The 21,726-nt window shown below is 35.0% G+C and overlaps 1 protein-coding gene across 5 annotated transcripts in view; it reads right to left on the reverse strand.

Annotated features, from left to right (window-relative positions):
• Positions 1 to 21,726, reverse strand: part of LOC150107782 (eukaryotic translation initiation factor 4 gamma 3-like) — a 949,069-nt gene that overhangs the window by 896,542 nt on the left and 30,801 nt on the right. For all 5 annotated transcript variants that reach the window (XM_090392049.1, XM_090392050.1, XM_090392046.1 and 2 more), the window contains exon 2: positions 18,923 to 19,064. In XM_090392049.1, the coding sequence (XP_090248175.1) occupies positions 18,923 to 18,930 (8 nt within the window). In that variant the 5' untranslated portion in view covers positions 18,931 to 19,064. The remainder of the gene's footprint in view (positions 1 to 18,922; positions 19,065 to 21,726) is intronic.

Below are 21,726 nucleotides of genomic sequence, written 5' to 3' on the forward strand. Positions count from 1 at the left end.
AATACAACAACATTACTCGTAGTTGGCATATGAAACAAAATTCTGTCTGATAAGCCGGCTACGAGATTACTCGTAGTGACCTCAAAGGCTTGGCGTGCGGGAACAAACTATGCCTGAGGAGCAAGGCAGCGAACGTGTTAATAAAGAATTTCCCAAAGATGAATCTGGCTGCAAGTTTTCCGATTCATACTATTATCAAATGGAGAAAAAGTTAGCAAATGGAGAAAAACTTTTACGAAGTTATTTAGTTTATTCAGAATCGCGAAATTCGGTTTTCTGTTATTATTGTAAAATATTTGGTAGTCAAAATTCCCAATTTACTAATGAATACGGTTGTAACGATTGGCAACATTTGAGTCATATACTAAAAATACACGACACAAGTTCCGCACACATTAAAAACTGTTCAAAATACAGCGAACTTAAAATGTCATTGATTAAGAAATGCACTATTGATTGCAAACAACAAAGATTATACGAAACTGAGAAAAAATATTGGCAATCTGTTATAGAACGGTTAATCTACATAATACAATATTTATCAAGACAGTGTATAGCTTTTAGAGGCTCTTCACAAAAACTTTTTGAAAATGATAATGGCAATTTTTTAAAGTTAGTAGAAACTGTTGCTAAATTTAATTCGATAATGGCAGAACACTTGCATCACATCCAAACATCACAAAAAAGGAACATTGCTCATTATTTAGGTGATAAAATACAAAATGAAATCATCCGTATAATTTCTGAAATTTCTGAAATTTATCATTTCTAAAACAAAAAATTTTAGAAATGGTTAAAGAAGCAAAATATTATTCATTAATTCTTGACACTACTCCAGATATAAGCCACACAGAACAATTATCTATTGTTATTAGATTTGTTAATCCAAATAAAGATACAAATATAGCAGAAATTCATGAACATTTTTTGGGTTTTCAATCTGTAGAAGATACCACTGGGCAAGGACTATTTCAATTTATAAAAAATTATTTGAAATTATTGAATATTAACATTTCGGATTTACGCAGCCAAGCTTATGATAATGGTTCAAATATGCGAGGCAAACATAATGGACTGCAAAAAAAAATCCTTGAAATAAATTCAAGTGCTTTTTTTTATTCCATGTGCTGTTCATTCATTAAATTTGGTAGTTAATGATTCAGCTAAGATATCCTGTGAAACTGTAAATTTTTTGGGGTAATACAGGAATTATATAATTATTTTTCAATATCTGTGAAACGTTGGGCTATATTAAAAAAACATATTCGTGTTTTAAATTTGAAACCACTTTCTGCTACTAGGTGGGAAAGTAGAGTAGAAGCAATAAAGCCACTTAACAATAATATCAAGGTCATTTACCAGGCTCTTTTTGATATTACAGAAGATGAAACTAAAGATATCGATTCTAGAGTTCAGGCAGACAACTTAATTTCAAAGATTTATTCGTTTAAATTTATTTGCTCTGTTCATGTTTGGTACGAAATCTTAAGTCTCGTAAATGTTGCAAGCAAAATAATGAAGAATCCGACATTTGATATAGGAAAAATTACAGATATTGATTATGTTATACAAGAATTAAATACTCGCCAAACAGACCAATATTTTGAAAATATTATTAAAACTGCAAAAGAAGTAGCAAGCAATCTTAAGATTGATCCTATTTTTCCAGACATTCGCAAAAGAACAAAAACAAAAATGTTTGGTTACAAAGCATCAGATGAGACAATGCATGATCCTAAACAAAATTTTAAAATAATTTTTTTCTTCGCGATTTTAGACACGACAATAATTTCAGTCACGGAAAGATTCATACTCTTAAAACAACATAGCGAAGACTTTAAAGTTATAAGAGACATTAGCAAATTAAAGAATGGAGCGATGAAGATTTAACGAAACATTGTAAAGATTTGCACTTAAAACTGAGCGACAATCAAGATTCTGACAATCGCGATACTGATGGTATGACTTTATTTGAGGAATTAAAAACTTTGCAATGTTTTATTAAAAAAGAGTCGGCTCCTCAGGATGTTTTAAATTATATATATGAAAATAAATTAACCGACACGTTTCCGAATACTGCGATTGTGATGTGTATTTATTAAACATTACCAATATCCGTAGCATCAGGGGAAAGAAGTTTTGCAAAACTGAAACTAATAAAAAATTATTTGCGGTCAACAATGTCTGGAGAGCGTCTAACGGATTTATCAATTATATCAATTGAAAATAATATTATGGATTCATTAGACATTAAAGATATTATTAAAAATTTTGTGGCAGCCAAAACAAGACGGATAAATATGTAAAATAAATCTATATTTATACTAATTGTTATATAGTTAAAAGCATGAATCCAATTTATCTTCGTTATGTAATTTTTTTTTATATTAAAATAAAAGTAATTTTTGTTTATATATATATTCTGTTGTATTTATATATTAAGGAATAAACATTTTTTTGAATGTTTATTATTAAAATTTCTTATTTATGAATTTTAGTGATTACAATGTTTCTACTACTGTTAAATAAAATTTATTTTTATATATGCGTATAAACTGTTTGTACTTTTTTTTGCAAAAATTTTTCATGGAAACTTATTTTATGGGGGGGGGCGCTGAAAAACGTTTTGCACAAGGGCGCCTCCTACCCACGGCACGGCACTGGTAAGAACACTTATTTGACACATCTAATATTTGAAAAGCATGTGGGTATATAGTGATGTAAAAGCACCAAATAAAATTACCAACATTGAGATTATCGATTAGTGATAGAATTAAAATATCTAATACACATTCAATTCAAATAGTCATTTTATTTTTTTGTTTGTGAAAATCAAAACCCACAGGTGGACCACACATAATTGCAGAGCAGACTGCATGCCAGTGGTTAAATTCAGTCGGGGCCCAGCCCTAGAACTTTTTTTATGCACTGGGCCCGGACCCGAAACATATTTCTGTTTTGTGACTTTTCTCCATTTAAGGTAATTAAGCCTAATATGAAACAGACAGCAATGGCAGGTTATTAAGACATGCATATGATTTGTGCGGTATTAATAAATGATCGCACGACCAAAAGATAAAAGCAAGCCGACGGTTGAGTTGAAATGCTAACTCTCTTCAACCAAATTCCAATAATATGTGAAACTGCCATAACAACATTCACTGTGTGTGTGTATATATATTTCTTAGTTTTAACACACAAATTTTAACACATTCGGTTGAATTTTATTGCTGCTTTGTGGTGAGCGAACTCTCACACCTAATTAATAACAATAGCTTTTAGTTAGATACTGTGTTTGCCGGTGCAACATATGGTTTTGGTCGAGTCTATACAGCATATTTTCTGTATGAGGGGACATGTGATTCATTAATTAGTGTTGTTTTTATCCCAGTTGTCTCTAATTGCACCATTTGTTGAGAAATATATTACACAGACTGTTCATACCTTATTCACTGACATAATAAAAGTACTTGTTTTTCTTGCCTCTGCAGTATAGTGGCAATTGGGGAGGGCATGTTGTTTACCGCAGGAGCAAGTTTCTATCGCCCCTGAGGTGAATGTGTTTATGCTTTTTTTTTTCATGTGCAAGGTATATACAAAACTTTTTAATTTCTTTTTTCGAAAAGTAAAATCAGGGGTGCAAGTTATATTTGAATAAGTACAGTATTTCAACTATGGATGATAAGTACATTGGTACCTTCTTTAAACGGAAAAATAGCTCGGATGACAGTGATCATACAAAACAAGTTTGTAATGTGTAGTTTTCTGAAGAGTAAGAGGTCTGTAACAAATCCACAGAAACACAGAATTCCCATCAGTTGCAATTCGATAATATTACTATGCTGAACAAAAGGAAAGATTTGCTGACTTGCTGGACACTCGAGCAGTGGATTGCATTCAAAGGTAAATACAATTGGTTATTTTGTAGGAACATTTTTCTGTTTTGTGACTTTTCTCCCTTTACGGTAATTATGCTTACATTATTGTGTTATTATTCAACAATTGTTTACAGTTTTAAATGTATATATAAAGCCAATATCAACAGTTTACGAACGCGTGATGAAAGAGATGGGGAGGTCTGGAGCTTCCCCGGGTAGCATCCAAAGGTAAACACAATTGATTATTTTGTATAGGGCCCGGGAACTTATTCGCTTAGAATTTAACCACTGCCACATGCGGCCTGCAGACAATGCTTTGGACAACCCTGCTATAAATTAAAGATGCCAAGAAATTATATTCTTGGTTTTATCCTCTATTCAATTGTAAGCAAACAAAGTTTGCACATGAAATCACTTCATGACTGGCTACTTGTATATAGAGGCTAATGACTTCACATCAATTGCCTTAGTATTCCATAATGCAATGCAAATATCCTGAGGTACATGTATAATGCTATGCATTATGAGGAGAGCCCTTTCCCAAACCAGTTTCGACCTTTATTGGGGTCTCATCAGTGGGAGCCAAACCCCAGACCAAGTGAAAAAAAAATTTCAACATTATCTCTAACCAGAGTATTTTAGTAATAAGGTTTGAACATCTTTTGACTACTTGTATATGGAAATATGACTTCTGCATTACTTCAACCCTGGTATCACTTCTGGGTCTGGCTCCCACTAATCAAACCTCAATAAAGGTCAAAACCAGTCAGGATAGTGGCCCTTCCCACAATGTATAGCATGATACATGTGCATCAGGATGTGCATTGCATTATGAGATACTATGGCAATTGATGTGAAGTCATTAGCTTCTATATACAAGTAGCCCAGTCATGAAGCGACTTCACATGCAAACTTTATTGGCTAACATTTGGATAAATGATAAAACCAAGAGTATAATTTCGTCGCATTTTAATTTATAGTAGAACCAAGTGAGAAAAAAAAAACTTTCGATATCAACTATAGGATAAATAAGGAACTGAATTTGTGAATTTTCAGGAACCCCACATATTCAGTGCCACAGAGTCGACTAGTGGAACAAACTCAGTGTGAGCAGAATTGAGTATAAACATCATCAACATAAGACATATCGATGGAAAAGAAGTTGAACTGGAAGAAGAACTAGACAAGTGTCATGCCGACATAATTGGTGTTACCAAGAAGAAGACTAAAAAAAAACAGGTGAGATACTGTTAAATAATTATAGGATGTTACATTCAGGCAACAGTGATCAGGGAAAGGAAGAAGGAGTAATAGCATTGAAAACCACACACAAAAGTAAGCTTCTTGTTTGACAGGATTTCAAGTAGAGTTATGTGGGCATATTTGAAACTGGGGAATTGGACAATGAAACTTATTTGTGCCTATGATCCCACTGAAAGTTCTCCTAAGGAAGAAGTGGGGGACTGTTTCGAGTCATCAGAGAAGGAATCTGACAACAAAAAAGATGGTTCTGATTAGAAATCTAAATGGCAGGATTGGAAATGAATCCCAGGCATATAGAAATGATTTGTGAAAATATGGAGAAAAGGGCAATACTAAGTGCCTGCTGGATTTCAATTTCTGTTCAGAACATGGACTAGTCATCACTTAACCATGTTTCAACATAAAGATGCGCACAAATTCTAATAGAGAGAAGACACAAGAAGGAAAAAAAAATTACTATGGTATCATTAACAGTCACATTTTCACACTAGTTTGGGAATTTCAAATTGAAAGTAACGATTCTTAGTTTAGAAAAGAAAAATATATAATAAAGTTTTAAAAAGAATCAAAGTTGATATGGTTGATAAAGGGATAAATGATTTATTCATTATAATAATAAAGTTACCCATTAGCAGAGTCGATTAATTTAATGCAGACCAATTAAATTAAAGATATTTTGATTCACTATCATGAATAATTCAGTGTATTACAGATGGAAATTAAAAATTAAATAATAATGACAGAATATGGAGAATAGAATCAACCTTGCATGCAGTCAAGAATACCCAAGTAAAAATGATACTATTAGAATCAAAGCTCTAAGTTGAGTATCACAATATAGCCATCTCTCCTTTATATATAATTTTTGAGGTGGGAGGAAGCAGCTGAAGTAAAATGATAAGAGATAATAAATAGTTTGTTATAATGCAAGGTCTGCTATAGTGAGATTAAGAAGAAAAAAAAAAAGATTATCACCCCACTCCATTTTCACGAAACATAGGAAATGGTACACATAATAAATAACGGAAAAAACTCACGTAGAAATATTATTTAATGGTATAATTTTTGCCTGTGTGTCACAGGCATCTTCAGTACAATTAGGCACAAAAATTAAACACTAACTGACAATTCCAAAAAGCGCCACCTAAGTAGCTGGTGTAAGATAACTAAAAAGGTCAATAACTTTCCTAAAAAAAAAAAAAAAAAAAAAAAAAAAAAAAAAAAAAAAAAAAAAAAAATTAATACAATAAAAAGTTAGGAAAGATTAGCTGATTTGTAAAGTACTATCTCCCATAAAGGGGGTAGACGTAAGCCGCCGGATCTGTTTAAGTTAGGAGAATGAAGTAGAGTTTCACATGCTTCTTTATAAAGGCGTTCCATGAGAAACTGACTTTTGTGAAGAACTCTTGTCTTTCTCCAATGAACTCTGTGTCTAGTGAAGATGGCATGTTCTGCAAGTCCAGACTTTTCAGGTTTAAAGTATTCAATATAAGATTGGTGTTCTTCTAGCCGAATGGAGGCAGATCTTCCCGTTTGTCCGAAATAACATAATCCACAAGAGCACGGAATCTGGTAGACACCTGGATGATTAAGATGTGGAAGCTTGTCCTTTGGAGAAGCGAGAAAGGTGGAGATTTTTCTAAACGGTCGAAAGGCAACAAAAATATTCAGTGGTTTTAAAATTTTTGCTATACGTTCACTGATGCCTTGTATATAAGGGATGGTAATGCGCGTTATTTCCTCTGTGTTTGAAGAGGGAGAAATATTAAATCTACTCAAAGTTCTTTTAATGAAGCAATTCTTATAGCCATTAGATAGAAAGGAAGATATATAACGTATTTTTTTCTGTAAAAGATCGTCTGTAGAACAAAAGGAGTGGGCCTGATGAACCAGTGTTTTAATAGTTCCTGCCTTTTGACTGGGATGGTGATGAGATTCCGCATGGATATTGTATTAAATTTTTTTTTTTTTTGGAATTGTCAGTTAGTGTTTAATTTTTGTGCCTAATTGTACTGAAGATGCCTGTGACACACAGGCGAAAATTATACCATTAAATAATATTTCTACGTGAGTTTTTTCCGTTATTTATTATGTATAGTTATGTCTACTCACGGTTTACCTCTTTTAAAACTTATAGGAAATGGTAGAAAATACAACAAGGAAAATCAGATTTGAACAACGAATTTCTTTATAAACATGTTCTATAGGAAATCTGCTCTTATGAAGGATTTTAGCTTTATTCCAGAGGATTCTATACTTAATAGAGATGACATATTCTGCAAAACTAGATTATTCAGGCTCATGATATTTGTGCCTATGATTCCACAAGTTCTTCTAAGGAAGAAGTAGAGAAATGTTTCAAGTCAGAGAAGGTATCAGCCACATTTTCTTCCTCATGTTTTTCATGACAAAAGGTAGATCTTGCAGATTATCCATAATACGACAAACCACAAGAGCAAGGTAGACACCTGGAAAACTAAGTGGAGGAAGCTTGTCCCTTGGTGAAGAGAGAAAAGCAGAGGTTTTTCTGACAGGGCAAAAATGCTGAGAGGCTTTAAAATTTCTGAAATACATTCAGGTATTCCCTTCACATGAGGCAGTGGAATACGAATAATTTCTTCTTGAGCAGAAGAAGCAAGAACTCTATAGATGTTGAAAGCTTCAATAAGGAAGACTTCATGGAACCATCTGACAAAGCACCTCCACTTTATCAAGAAGTGTTCTTTCCATGCCATCGCTAGTCTTTCATCAGAAAGAAATCAGAAGAATCCAAGAACATTGGACACCAATAAGTTATCTGGTACAGATGTAAAAAAAAACTTGTGCTCCAGAACTAACAGCCATCCTATCTCTCTTCAAACTTTTCTAGTCAACTGGCATCTATCCTACAGTATGGAAACAAGCCTGCATTCATCCCATTCCAAAAAAAAAAAAGGTGATAAAAGTCAGCCAACAAATTACCATACGTCATCGTTATTACTTGAATTCTCTCAAAAAATATGGAGAAAGTTGTCTGTTAATGACCATCAATATGTGGACTCCACCACTCTCCATCCACAACTAATCTTCTAACCTTCACCAACCACCTTTGGACACAAGCCATGGAAAAGTCCAAAGAAGCTTCATATAGTTGCTTGGCATTTCCAGGGCCTTTGACTGGGTCTGATACAGTAGAAGTTCAGAAAACAACCGTCCTATGGCCTGCCTTCTACCTTTTGCAAATGGGTCAGCTTCCTCTCTGGTTGCTCACTAGTGTATGATTTCCTCTCCTCAGATTTCTCAACCACTGCAGGAGTATCCAGGATCTGTACATTTACCCAATTTCTTCTTCCTATACATAAATGATCTTTCACAGACTTCAAAATGCATTCATAGCTTTGCTGATGCCAGTACACTCCATTCCCATTCATCATCTGACAAGCCTTATAATGCCCAATATTTTATCCCTCAGTTATTAGTGAACTTAGTTATAGATGATCCTGAGGTTTCAATATTCAAAATCTAATTGCTATTCTTCAATAGGGTGAAGATAACCTCGTGAACTTCAGTGCCACCAAAAACACTCCTGTCTAATTTCCGGAAAAAAGATTCTACATCACTTCACCTTACTTTCGATAACACCTTGGACAACAATAAGTATCCCAGATCTCCAAACATGAGATTTCTCTTCTTAGGCTGACAGACTTTCCTGGCACAAACACATCCTAGTCATAGTGTCTTTGGTCTCCAAGAAACTTGGTATATTTAGTGTAATGTCTTAGCTCAATACATTACTTCTAATTATACAAATAAATTACTTCTATTATATGCACAACTTATAATAGTGTATATATCCCAAATCGTTCCAACTGGGGAGTACTGCTCATACATCAGGTGGTGCACCCAACTCCCTAAGACAGCTTAATGTTATATAGAACAGGACAATCAGATTAATCAATCACACCTCTTTCACTGATTCATTCCAATCTCTCTCTCTCTTTGGTTTCTTTCCTCTCTTCTAGAGGCACAGTATGGCACAAAAAAAAAAAAAAAAAAAAAAATTATAATAATAATAATAAATAAATGGTACTGAAAACGGGCTCAAAACGGTGAAAAGGTGCTCAAAACGGGCACCTTGTCTTTCAAGACAGATTACTAGTGCATGCAAAGGTTCTCTGTCATCTTGGAGAACAAGAGTTGGGACATCTGCTGGACATATCATGCAATTTTATCCCTTAATTCATCAAGGTTGGAAGGCAGGTCATGGTGGAATACCCATTCCTTCGACATACCCCAAATGAAGGCAACAAGTGATGCAAGATCAGGAAAACATGAAAGGTACAGGAATTCTGTGAGCCTCGAAATGAGCCTCCCAGGTGTTCTGATAAATAGGCTCTAGCCTCCCAGGTGTTCTGATAAATAGGCTCTAGAACCACGTGATGTGTGACAGAGTGCTCCGTCCTGCTGGAATATCTGTGCACAAAATGGAATGTTTATGCCTGACACATCCCATGCAAATCATGGTGAATGGAACCAACACATTCTCAACGTAGTGTTCACTATACAAGGTCATGGTTACACCGTCCTTTTCAATGAAGTTGGGCCAAATTATGACAAGGTCAGAAGCTGCACACCATGCGGTGACCTTCTCACTGTGAAGATGTTTCTCTTGGACAAATTCAGAAACCAAGAAACCTGTAGATTCATGTGTTTACATGACCACTTAGATGGAAATGCACTTTGTCCAAGAACCAGACATTATGGAGGAAGGACAGACCTTCACAGACATTAGCCAGAGCATGCATGCAGCATAGGCTTGGACCATTTGCTCCCCAACTCCATATGAATGAAAATAATGCTCAACAATAAACATCTTTTCTTCCAATGTCAACACCATTACCACACAAATGGTATCGCACATGGTTAGCCTAGTGGCTATGCGGTTCGCAATGATATGCCTGGGAAAGGAGTATCCTAGGTTCGATTCCTGTCGACGACCGACGTAAGGAGCTTAAGGATCTTCCTCAGCCATTGCCAAGTTAGTCAGTCTTGGGCATGGGCAGCAGGGTTCCCCCCCCCCCAGATAATATGAAAACAATGGGTTTTCATATCCCGCAAGCAGGCAACCCGGCCCCATGAACACACACGGATACAGTCATGAATATCGCCCTTAGGGAATGCAGCAGAGGAGTGGCGAACACACTGCATTAATATGCCAGCAACCCATTAGGAGAGGACTCAACCTGTCCTAGACGGATGAGAAGGATAGGATAGTCAAACGGCATATCTCATAGCATGTGTATTGAAGGGGGGGGTATTGAAGTTCAGTACTGTTTTTTTGTGCCATGGCATACTTTCATTGACAAGGTTCTGCACGAATGGATACTATCTCTCCTAAAGCTTCCAGTCGACATCCATTTATTTGGAGTCCAGCTCCAAATTCAATGAACCAACTTCTCTTCTGTTCCATTTATCTACTATTTGATAAAAATAAAATTTAAAAAAAAAATTATATCAGTGGCATCGCATGCCATTTAGGTCGGGTGTGCTGTCATGTGGCTTATACAACTGTGCTACAAAATTCGTGTCAATTTGACCATATGATTGCATTTTTATTGATGTATGAATTAAGAGTGCATTGCGCATCAACAATTATCTTAATTAGTCCAATGCAATTAATTGTAGGATGACTGAATACTTTAAATTTATCAATTAATATAATTTTAAATATGGAAAGCCTAAGGGTCAAATGAACAATAATTATGCTTCATGCACACCATTTATGTGAGAAGTACAAAGAGTTTACGCTTCGTTGTGAGATTACATTATCATTGGCAAACACTAAAGTGAGACACAAATCATTTGAATTTTGATATGATTTTTAAATACAGCTATATAACACACACTGAAATCAGAAAAAGTAAATCACTTGAGAAATTATTGTTTTCCTGGACTGAGCAAAAGCATCATCAATATCAAATTCCTGCCATGTACTCTCAAGGGGTGTACAGGATATGATAGTACAACATGAAAAAAATTACATCATTACTAACTTCCAATCTACAATTTTCCTCCAAATCAGTCTGCTACTTGTCGAGACTCTAACATTATCAGATCTTATATTTCTATCGTCTAAAGCACTTTGTACCATATCAATCCACCTATATCTTGGTCTTCCTCTGGGTCGTTTTACTGTCAACCTGGCAGAGAACGCTTGTTTTGCTAATCTTTCTTCGTCCATTCTGTTTAAGTGACCATACCACCTGAGATTAACTCTGCTAACGCATTTCTGGATGTTGACAATGTCAAGTTCTTTCCTAATATAATCGTTTTTAATATGATATTGCAATTGATACCATCTGTTCACGCCTATAATCTTTCTGAGGACTCTCATATCTGCGGTCTCTAGTCTTTGGTCAAGTGTTTTACTTCTGACCCAGCTCTCAGATCAATAAGTTAAAACTGGTTTGAACACTGTCTTGTATACAGCTAATTTAGTGTTCCGACTAATTTCTCTCTTATTCCATATGAATTTATTCAATTGACTTCCTACCATACCAGCTTTGCTGATTCTGTTGTCTATTTCCATATTTAATTTACCATCTTCACTAAAAATCGTGCTTAAGTAGCTGAAATGTTTCACTTGTTCCACAGGTTCTCCATTCACAACACAGTTGACATTTTCAATGATTCTGCCTATTTTCAATGTCTTTGTCTTTTTATTGCTGACCTTCATATCATATCTATTACAACAGCTATTCAATTTATTCAGAGAATCTTGCAGGCTTGTATCGGATTTATTTAGAAGTATAACATCATCCACATAAAGCAAAGAGCTGACATTAACATCCCCAATTTTGATATCATGCTTAATACCACTTTCCTTCATAATGTGATCCATATAAATAATGAATAACAGAGGGTATAATGTACATCCTTGTCTCACACCAGATTTAACATTAAACCATCTTCCTGTACTTCCTTCAATTCTAACTGCTGACTTACAACTCAAATAAAGACTAAGTATTGCTTGATATAATGCCCCACTGACACCATATAACTGTGGCGTATTGAATAGCTTCTCTCTTGGCACCTTGTCATATGCCATTTCCAAATCGACATATTCCCATGCATTCTCGACTATTTGTCATAAAGTGAAGATCTGATCCTGACAGCCGCTATTTGGCCTCAATCCAGCTTGTTCTTCACCAAGCTTTTCTTCAACAATTCTTCTCAACCGTTTCTCAAGTATACTTGCATAGATCTTGCCAGGAACACTCATTAGGGAAATACCTCTGTAATTTTCACATTCAGTTTTATTTCCCTTTTTAATATATGGGTACTATGAGAGCTCTAATCATCGGGAATTCATCCCTCTGTCCAGGTTTTCTGAACTATGCAGTGCAGCCACTGTAACACTCTTATACCACCATATTTCAGCACTTCTGGTCAAATATCATCTACTCCTGCTGCCTTTCCACATTTCAAGCCTTTGATGGCTTTTTCTATTTCAAGTATGGATATGTATTCCTGACTGAATGCCTGGTCAGTGTTTTTTTACCACTGTGCTGTCATCACTGCTTGTTTCATTTAGCAGTTTTTCAAAGTAATTACTCTATACTTCAAGGATATCTTTTTCTCCCATTTTCATGTGACCTTTATCATCTGTAACTCCTTTTACAGCACTCTTTCCTCCATTACTAAGCTCCTTCAACAACCTCCAGAATATTTTACTATTTATTTTTGCTTCTTTATCTTTTTCTTATTTACTTATTCTTGATATTTATTTTCTATATTCTTGCCAAAGTCCTCCCATGACTTTTTTTAGCTAGTTTTACAGTGTTTAGCATTCTTGCATTCGTCTCTGTATTCTCTAAGAGCACAAGCTCACTTATTTGCCAGGAACTTTTGATATGCTTTCTTCTTTTAATTCACTGCCTCTAACTTCCTGTGTTCACCAGGGAGTTCTGATTTTTTTTATCCTTGCAGACAACCTCACCAGATGCCTCTCTTGCAGAATCAATCAATGTTTTCTTCAGTTTGCCACTGAATCTCTAAGGTTTGAATCCTGTTCTCAAACTCTTTCATTTTTTTCTTCAATAATCTTTGTGTATTTTAGTCTACAGTTCACATCTGAGAGCGGCTCAACTTTTATTTGCTTTAAAACTTTCTTACATGTTATTCTTTTCAATATGAAATTCAATTTTATCCTGCTCAAGACTAAATAGTGATCACTTCCAATTTCAAATCCTCTGTACACTCTGGTGTCCTGCACCAGGGAGAAAACATCACTATCAATAATAACATAGTCAATGAGACTTTTCTTATTCCTTGCCTCTTCTTTCCATGTGAATTTGTGCACATTTTTATGTTGGAACATGGTGTTAGTAATAACCAGTCCATGTCCTGAGCAGAAATCCAACAGATATTTGCCATTATAATTAGCTTTGCTCTTTTCTCCAAATTTTCCCAAAATGTTTTTGTATGTCTAACAATCATTTCCTACTCTGCTATTTAGATCCCCAACAAGGACCAACTTTTCCTTTTTCATTGTGTCAGTTGCTTTTTCTAAAGCGTCAAAAAATTCCTCCACTTCTACCTTAGTAGAACCTTCTGTGGGACCATAGGCACAAATAAGTCTCATTGTCCAGTTCCCCATTCTCATATTTGCCCACATTACTCTACTTGAGACTGACTGCCATTCAAGAAGATTAGCCTCGTATTTTGTGTTGAATACTATGGCTACTCCTTCTTTTCCTTGATTGTCATTGCCTGAATATAACATTTTGTATTTATTGCTCAGAAAGATCTCACCAGTTTTTGTCTTTTTTGTTTCAGTCACCCCTATTATGTCGATCTGGTACTTATCTAATTCCTCAGCTAGCTCCATTTCTTTGCCATTCAGGCTTCTTATGTTGATAGTACCGATCTTTAACTCTGGTCATGTTGAGTTGGGGTTTGTTTTCAGATTTGTTCCAGTAGCTTTTCGCTGTTCATCCTGGTTCCCTGGCGAAAACAACGGGGGCCTTGTTTAACCAGACGACGCCCCAGCCGGCATGAAATTTTGGCATGTTATACCATCATTTTTTATTTTGGTTTAACCAATAAGAATACAACTTGGTGGGCTAAATCCCAAATTGCCAGCCCATCCTCGTTCTTTCAGTATCCAAGTAGATACCCAACAGGGTGCACCACGAGAAGGTGAGGATTGGACATTAGGTCAGAAGCCCTGGTCGGTTCTCCGCATTCCTTTAAAGGCTATGTGGAGGTCTCCTCTCAGTTATACAGCTTTGACCCTTAAGCACCCCCTGAGCAAAAGCTCTGGCAGAAAATAGGACATTCGTTAGATTGTCAACACTGTTTTACATCATAAATATGTGCGAAAAAGTTAAATTATTTATAGAAAATTATATATTAAAAACTTGTCTATATCGGTATCCTAAACAAGTCAGCAATTCTTGACAAATAACAATGTTCAACTGGATTGGTTGACACAATAACAGCCACTATTTTTGGGAGCTACTTTCTCAGTGCACACCCTGCCTCACCTTCTGGGTGATTTAAACCCACTGGAATGCTAAGAATTTTACCCACTGTGCCATCTCTACATCTGTTCAAATGGCTCAAAAGTATCTGTATTTCTCACTGCACACCTGGGCTATTGACATGAATGTGATGAAATGTTTATGCATTGAAAAGTGTCCTCTTCATGAAACATTAGTATATTGTGTTTAATATTAAGAATCACGCGAAGCCAGGAAACAATTCGGGGTGTCTTTATCAGGTATAAATACAAAAATATAATATCAGTGATATTGTTAGAAGTGGATAGACTTTAGAGAAAGCAACTGATACAATGAAAAAGGAAAAGTTGGTCCTTGTTGGGAACCTCTATAGTAGAGGAGGAAATGATTGTTAGACATACAAAAATATTTTGAGAAAATTTGGAGAAAAGAGCAAAACTAATAATAATGGCAAATACCTGTTGGATTTCTGTTCAGGACATGGAATGGTTATTAACAACACTATATTCCAACATAAAAATGCGCACAAATTCACATGGAGAGAAGAGGCAAGGAATAAGAAAAGTCTTATTGACTATGTTATTGTTAATAGTGATGTTTTCTCACTGGTGCAGGACACTAGAGTGTACAGAGGATTTGAAATTGGAAGTGATCACCATTTAGTCTTGAGCAGGATAAAACTGAATTGAACATAAGAAAGTTTTATATGTGAATAAAAGTTTGAGTAGCTCTCAGATGTGAACTGTACACTAAAATGTACAAACATTATTCAAGAAAAAATGAAAAATTTTGAGAACAGGAACCAAACCTTGGAGATTCAGTGACAAATCCTAAAGAAAGCATTGATTGATTCAGCCAGAGAGGCATATGGGGAGGTTGTCTGCAAGGATAGAAAAATCAGAACTCCATGGTGGACATTGGAAGTTAGAGACAGTGAAGAAAAAGAAGAAGGCATATCGAAAGTTCTGGGCAAATAAATCAGCTTGTGCTTTTAGAAAATACAGAGACAAATGTAAGAAAGCTAAACACTGTAAAACTGGCTAAACAAGTCATAGGAAGACTTTGGTAAGAACATAGAAAATAAATATCAAGAAGGTGGCAAGATATTCTTCAGGTTACTGAAAAAGCCTCAGAAATGGGGAAGAGAGTGCTGTAACAGGAATTAGAGATGATAAAGGTGACATGAAAACTGGAGAAAAAGATATCCTTGATGTATGCAGTAATTAATTAGAAAAATTGCTAAATGAAACAAGTAGTGATAGTACTTTGGTAAAAAACACTTAACAGGCATGCGGTCATATCCATTTAGTCATATCCATATTTTGAGTGTTTTTGGAAAGGAGTTTGAGTGTGTTTAAGACACGGTATGATGAGATGTGTGTGTGATAAAAGGACCTCCCAGATGAGCCTTTGACTCCATGAGGTCTTGGGAAATAATAAAAATAATAATAATATTTGAAGTATAAAAAGCCATCAAAAGCCTGAAATGTGGAAAAGCAACTGGAGTAGATGATATTCGACCAGAAATGCTCAAATATGGAGATATAAAAGTCTTAAAGTGGCTGCATTGCATAGTTCAGAAGGACTGAACAGAGAGATGAATTCTAGATGAATGGATTAGAGCACTCATAGTACCCATATATAAAAACAGAAATAAAACAATGTGAGAATTACAGGAGGTAATACTTGAGTATACTTGAGAAATGGTTGGGAAGGATTTTGGAAAGGAAGCTTGATGAAGAATAAGCTGCAGGCCAGATAGAGGCTGTCAGGATCAGATCTTCACTTTACGACAAATAGTTGAGAAATCATAGGAATATAACAAAGATCTGTATTTAAGTTTTGTAGATCTGGAAAAAGCATATGACAAGGTGACAAGAGAGAAACTATTCAAAATGCTACAGTTGTATGATGTCAGTGTCTATAACAAGCAAGACTGTCTTTATTTGAGTTATAAGTCAGCAGTTAGAATTGAAAGAAGTACAGGAAGATGGTTTAATGATAAATCTGGTATCAGACAAGGATATACATTATCCATATGGATCACATTATGAAGGAAAGTGATATTAAACCTGATATGAAAATTGGAGATGTTAATCTCAGCTCTTTGCTTTATGTGGATAATGTTATACTTCCAAATAAATCTGCTACAAGTCTGCAAGATTCCCTGACTAAATTGAATAACTGTTGTGATAGATATGGTATGGAGATCAGCAATAACAAGACAAAGACAATGAAAATAGGCAAAAGCATTTAAAATATCAACTATTGTGAATGGAGAAGCTATAGACCAAGTAAGCTACTTAGACATGATTTTTAGTGAAGATGGTAAATTAAATTTGGAAATAAACAACAGAATCAAGCAAGCTGGTATGGTATTAAGTCAACTGAATAAATTTATATGGAATAAGAGAGAAATTAGTGAAAACATAAATTAGCTGTAAACAACACAGTGCTCAAGCCAATTTTAATTTATGGATCTGAGAGCTGGGGTTAGAAATAAAACACTTGACCAAAGACTAGAGACTGCAGATATGAGAGTCCTGAGAAAGATTATGGGCATGAACAGAAAAAGGCATCTTTTTGACATTGTTGAGAATGTGAAAGGGTTATAGTTAAAAAGAAAACAAAATAAAAAAATCAGGTGTAATTGAAGAAAACTACAAATAACACACACATGTCGCCAAGGTTCGTGGTGACTGAGGATTGTTCTAACTGACCATTACGTACTTACATATTGCGTACTTCCCTGTACATGCCCCTAATTGCCTTCGCTGCGCACAATCTAAAATAAAAATTCCGATCCAAAAATTCGTAACGTTAGAACTACCTGATATATAAAGGTTGGTCGATTGGTAGAGCCTCTGCTACAAATGGCTCACATAAAAAGTTAAGCAAATTGGAGCATGGTTAGTAGTTGGAAGGGAATCAATCGTTTTGATGCTGTTGGCACACTCTCCCTTGAGTCTCTGGACTCCCTGGAGGTATCAAATAATAATAATAATAATAATAATAATATATATATATATAAATAAATAAAATGAGGGGTGTATAAAATTGTTATCAGTAATGTCTGTTATGGACAACTGCTTGCAAATAACCATATGAATCCACCACTTTCATGTCATCATAGAAATCCATTCATTAATTAAAAGATGAGACAATTCGTTAAATGTTTCCTGCATAATCTGGAATAAAATATTCTTTTTGTCTACATTATTTATGTATTTAAACACAAATTCATTGAAAATGTGCTTAAATCGCATAAAACCATAGCAAAAAGATGAAATGCCTGTGAAAAGAATTCATCTGTTTATAGTTGTTACTTTATCAGATAGTAGTACTGTGAAATGACAGAAGTAGTCACCTACTTCCTATTATGAAAATGGGAAGTAGGTGTAAAACTGAGGATCTTAAAAAGAGACTTAACTGGAAAACGTGCTCTAACACAGTCTTCAGTTTATCACAAGGAATAATTAATAATTTTTCAAGAACATATACCAGCTAGTAAATTAAATTATTTTGATATTAGAAATTATACTATTATAAAAAAAAATCAGCTAACACCTTTTTATTCTCATATAGGGAGTAGGCGAGACCGTTTTAGCCCTATCTAACTTTTGGAGATTGAGTGGGCAGTTCAATCTCCACTGGTACCCAATCAAAGATAGCTGGCCCAAGGTTATCACTAATTAAGTGGCACGCAGTGAAGAGAGATGGCTCAACAAGTGCCACCATCTCGTGGTCCCTAACACAATATATTTAAAGTCCCAAATAATGTGGATTCTATGGTCGATTTTCTCGAGTTTAAGGGATGATAAACCTGAGTTTCTGGGAGAAAAAAACCCGCTTGCCCATGCCAGAGATCGACTAACTCGGGAACCGGTGGAAAAAAGGTTTAGAAAAATTTCATCCAGTTGCCGACTAGATTTGAAAGCAAATCTTCCTTCATGTGGTCAAGCGCTGTGGTGTGCAAACACCACATCCACTGAGATATATACACAGCCTCATAATAATGAACATAAAATCATTCCTATCTTCACCTTTTCACAAATTGAAATCTTACTTGACTTAAATTCTCAATGCAGAGAATTGCAAGTCAAAAGCATAAAATATGAAATGGTTTATTACATATAGAAATCAACATGAAATAAATTACTTCTATATAAATAATATTCAATAACTTTATGAGTAAGGTTAGTGTAACATACTTTTCATAACAATTTCATTTAACTTTCAATATTTAATCAGTTATTTAATGAACTTGAAATAACTTACTGCATCATTGTATGAGTGTTTACGTTTTACTGGACCATATAGACTGATGAAGAAAGATAAACCAAGAAGCTACACTAGAATGGATTAAAAGAAAATCCAAAGAACTTAAAGTAGAAGTAGCATAAACAATGGTAGACACGCTCTGAAAAGTAAAAAATTATCAATTGAGTATATTGATGGAAGGTTTAAATAAAAAGCCCATTCAATAATGTTTAAAGTGTAACATTTCAAATAACTTAAATATAGTTTTTAAAAGTTATAAAAGTTAAAACAAAAAAAATTCTGTATAATAAAAAAAGTGATTCAAGATGATTACATCTGAAGATACTTCTAGAAGTAATCTTTTCCTGTCACTTGTTCCCCATTTATTAACTTTACTTTGCATGTGAATTTAGATTTGGCTTAAGCTAATCTTAGCCATCTGCTGCCAATTGACAATGGCAGATATTGCATTATATTAATGTGTTTCGAAGGTTTGCTTGCTTGCTTCATGAGGAAAAACTCAAGCTCTATGTCAGTTAATAAAAAAGATAACAAAACTAGCAAAACTATTTAGCTACAGAGATGTCCTTTTCAAATTCTAAACTATATATGTTGTTTTTTTTTTCAGAATATTTTTTTCAGATGCATTTCTAATCTAATCCTGTGGCCTCCTCTTTTTAAGAAGGTTGCATTGCAGCTGATGAACAATCCTCTTCCATTCCTCTCTATCTTTTGCTTCTGTAAGACTGTTGTCCGTCCAGTCTTTGATGTTGTCTTTCCATTGCAGTCGGGATCTTCCTCCCTCCACCATCCCCTGCAATACTATTCTGGGGAGCTCTCCAGAAGAACCCTCATCAAATGTCCTGCAAACACTATTTTTCTTCTTTGATTACTAGCCACAGGATTGAATCTAATCCTGTGGCCTCCTCTTTTTAAGAAGGTTGCATTGCAGCTGATGAACAATCCTCTTCCATTCCTCTCTATCTTTTGCTTCTGTAAGACTGTTGCCCGTCCAGTCTTTGATGTTGTCTTTCCATTGCAGTCGGGATCTTCCTCCCTCCACCATCCCCTGCAATACTATTCTGGGGAGCTCTCCAGAAGAACCCTCATCAAATGTCCTGCAAACACTATTTTTCTTCTTTGATTACTAGCCATATAGTCTCTTTTCACCTTGAATCATTTAAAAACCTCTTCATTGCTCAATCTTTCAGTCCAGCTGATACGATCCATTTTTCTCAAGCACCACATTTCAAATGCAATCAGTCAGTCATCTCCTTATTGATTGTCCAGAACTCTCATCCATATGTCCCCTCGCTCCAAATACATTTCATTGGTAGATTTACTATGCAAGTAAGAGACTTCCATCAGTAAAACCTTGATACAATATTTTTCTCTAAGAGATTTCAGCATAAGAAAGTTATTTTTTTTTCCTGTGGAAAATATAAAAAAGCAAAAGTATATGTATGTTTACAGATCACAAGGCTAATAGATTATGACCTACAACTTAACCACCATTCTAGCGGTGATGCGTTTACACATCATTAAATACATGCGTGCAAAATGCCCATTGACCTGAATACTATTAGAATAACAAAGATAAGAACATAAATTTTGATATATTACATCCATATAGTTGTGTAGGTGGTTAAAAATATATTGATAAATACTAAGAGTACCACCAGAAATGTTTTAAATCAAAACATGTGCTCTAAATCACTAGCATTCTTTCCAATTCCATAAAACTGATTTAATGGACAACTGATAAAGAACAATTTGATAAACCAAATGCCAATGGTTTCTAAGTTTTATGGTTTCACAAGTTCTACAGTACACTAATAACTTCTCAGTCTTCCAGTTGTTTCTTATGTCTTATGTAAATGTAAGGAAGTTTTAGTTTTGTGCAATGAAATATATGCCTGTGGAAACAGTTTATCCTTATGTCCAAAACTTAAGGATGAACTACATTTTTACCTGTATATGAAAAAATTTTCAGGACTACAGCCAAATTTATTACCAGCATGCTAATAAATTATATTACACAAAAAATGTGTTATAAATTTCATACAAATTAAATTGCAACATGTTTTTGGCAAAAGTTACGAATTTCCTAAAGACACAGTTAAGGAATTAATGTACAGTGCTTACAAAAAACTATTATTATTATTATTTATATGGGCACTCCATGGGGTCAAAAGACTTATTGCAGGAGACCCACTCTATCCATCACCTATTATATATCTCCTTAAACCTATTCACAGTTGGGGCACTCACGACCAACTTTGGCAATCCATTCCACTCATTCACTACTCTCAAAGAAAGAAACCCAGTTCACACACCCTTACTAACCTCACTCTTGGACAGCTTCCAAGTGTGATCCCTTGTTTTCCCCCTACTCCCCATGTATTGAAAATTTCTTGTGTTAATCTTATAGTATCCTTATAGTAACTTACAAGTTTCTATCATATCCCCTCTCCTCCACCTGTCAGCTAAACTCTGCAACCCAAACACCCTCAATCTATCCTTATAGGGAACATTCCACAGACCTGTCACCAGCCTGGTCACTCATTTCTGAATCTTCTCAACCACCTCCTGATCCCCAAGAAATGTAGGTGACCAAATATATGCAGTGGTCAACATGAGGCCGAATAATAGCCTAATAAAGAGGGATAACTCCGTATTTTTACTAATCAATATGCTTTTCAGCATCTAAGTAATCCTCTGAACTATTTTGCAAACTCTTGCAATATGTCCTCTAAATTTCAAATCTCTATCCACCATCACCCCCAGATCTCTAGCTTCATCAATCTCCTGTAAACTAGTAC

Source organism: Typopeltis vanoorti, chromosome 4 (genome assembly GCF_054136105.1).
Source record: "Typopeltis vanoorti isolate ZY-2024b chromosome 4, IOZ_Tvanoo_1.0, whole genome shotgun sequence".
NCBI classification, from domain to species: domain Eukaryota; kingdom Metazoa; phylum Arthropoda; class Arachnida; order Uropygi; family Thelyphonidae; genus Typopeltis; species Typopeltis vanoorti.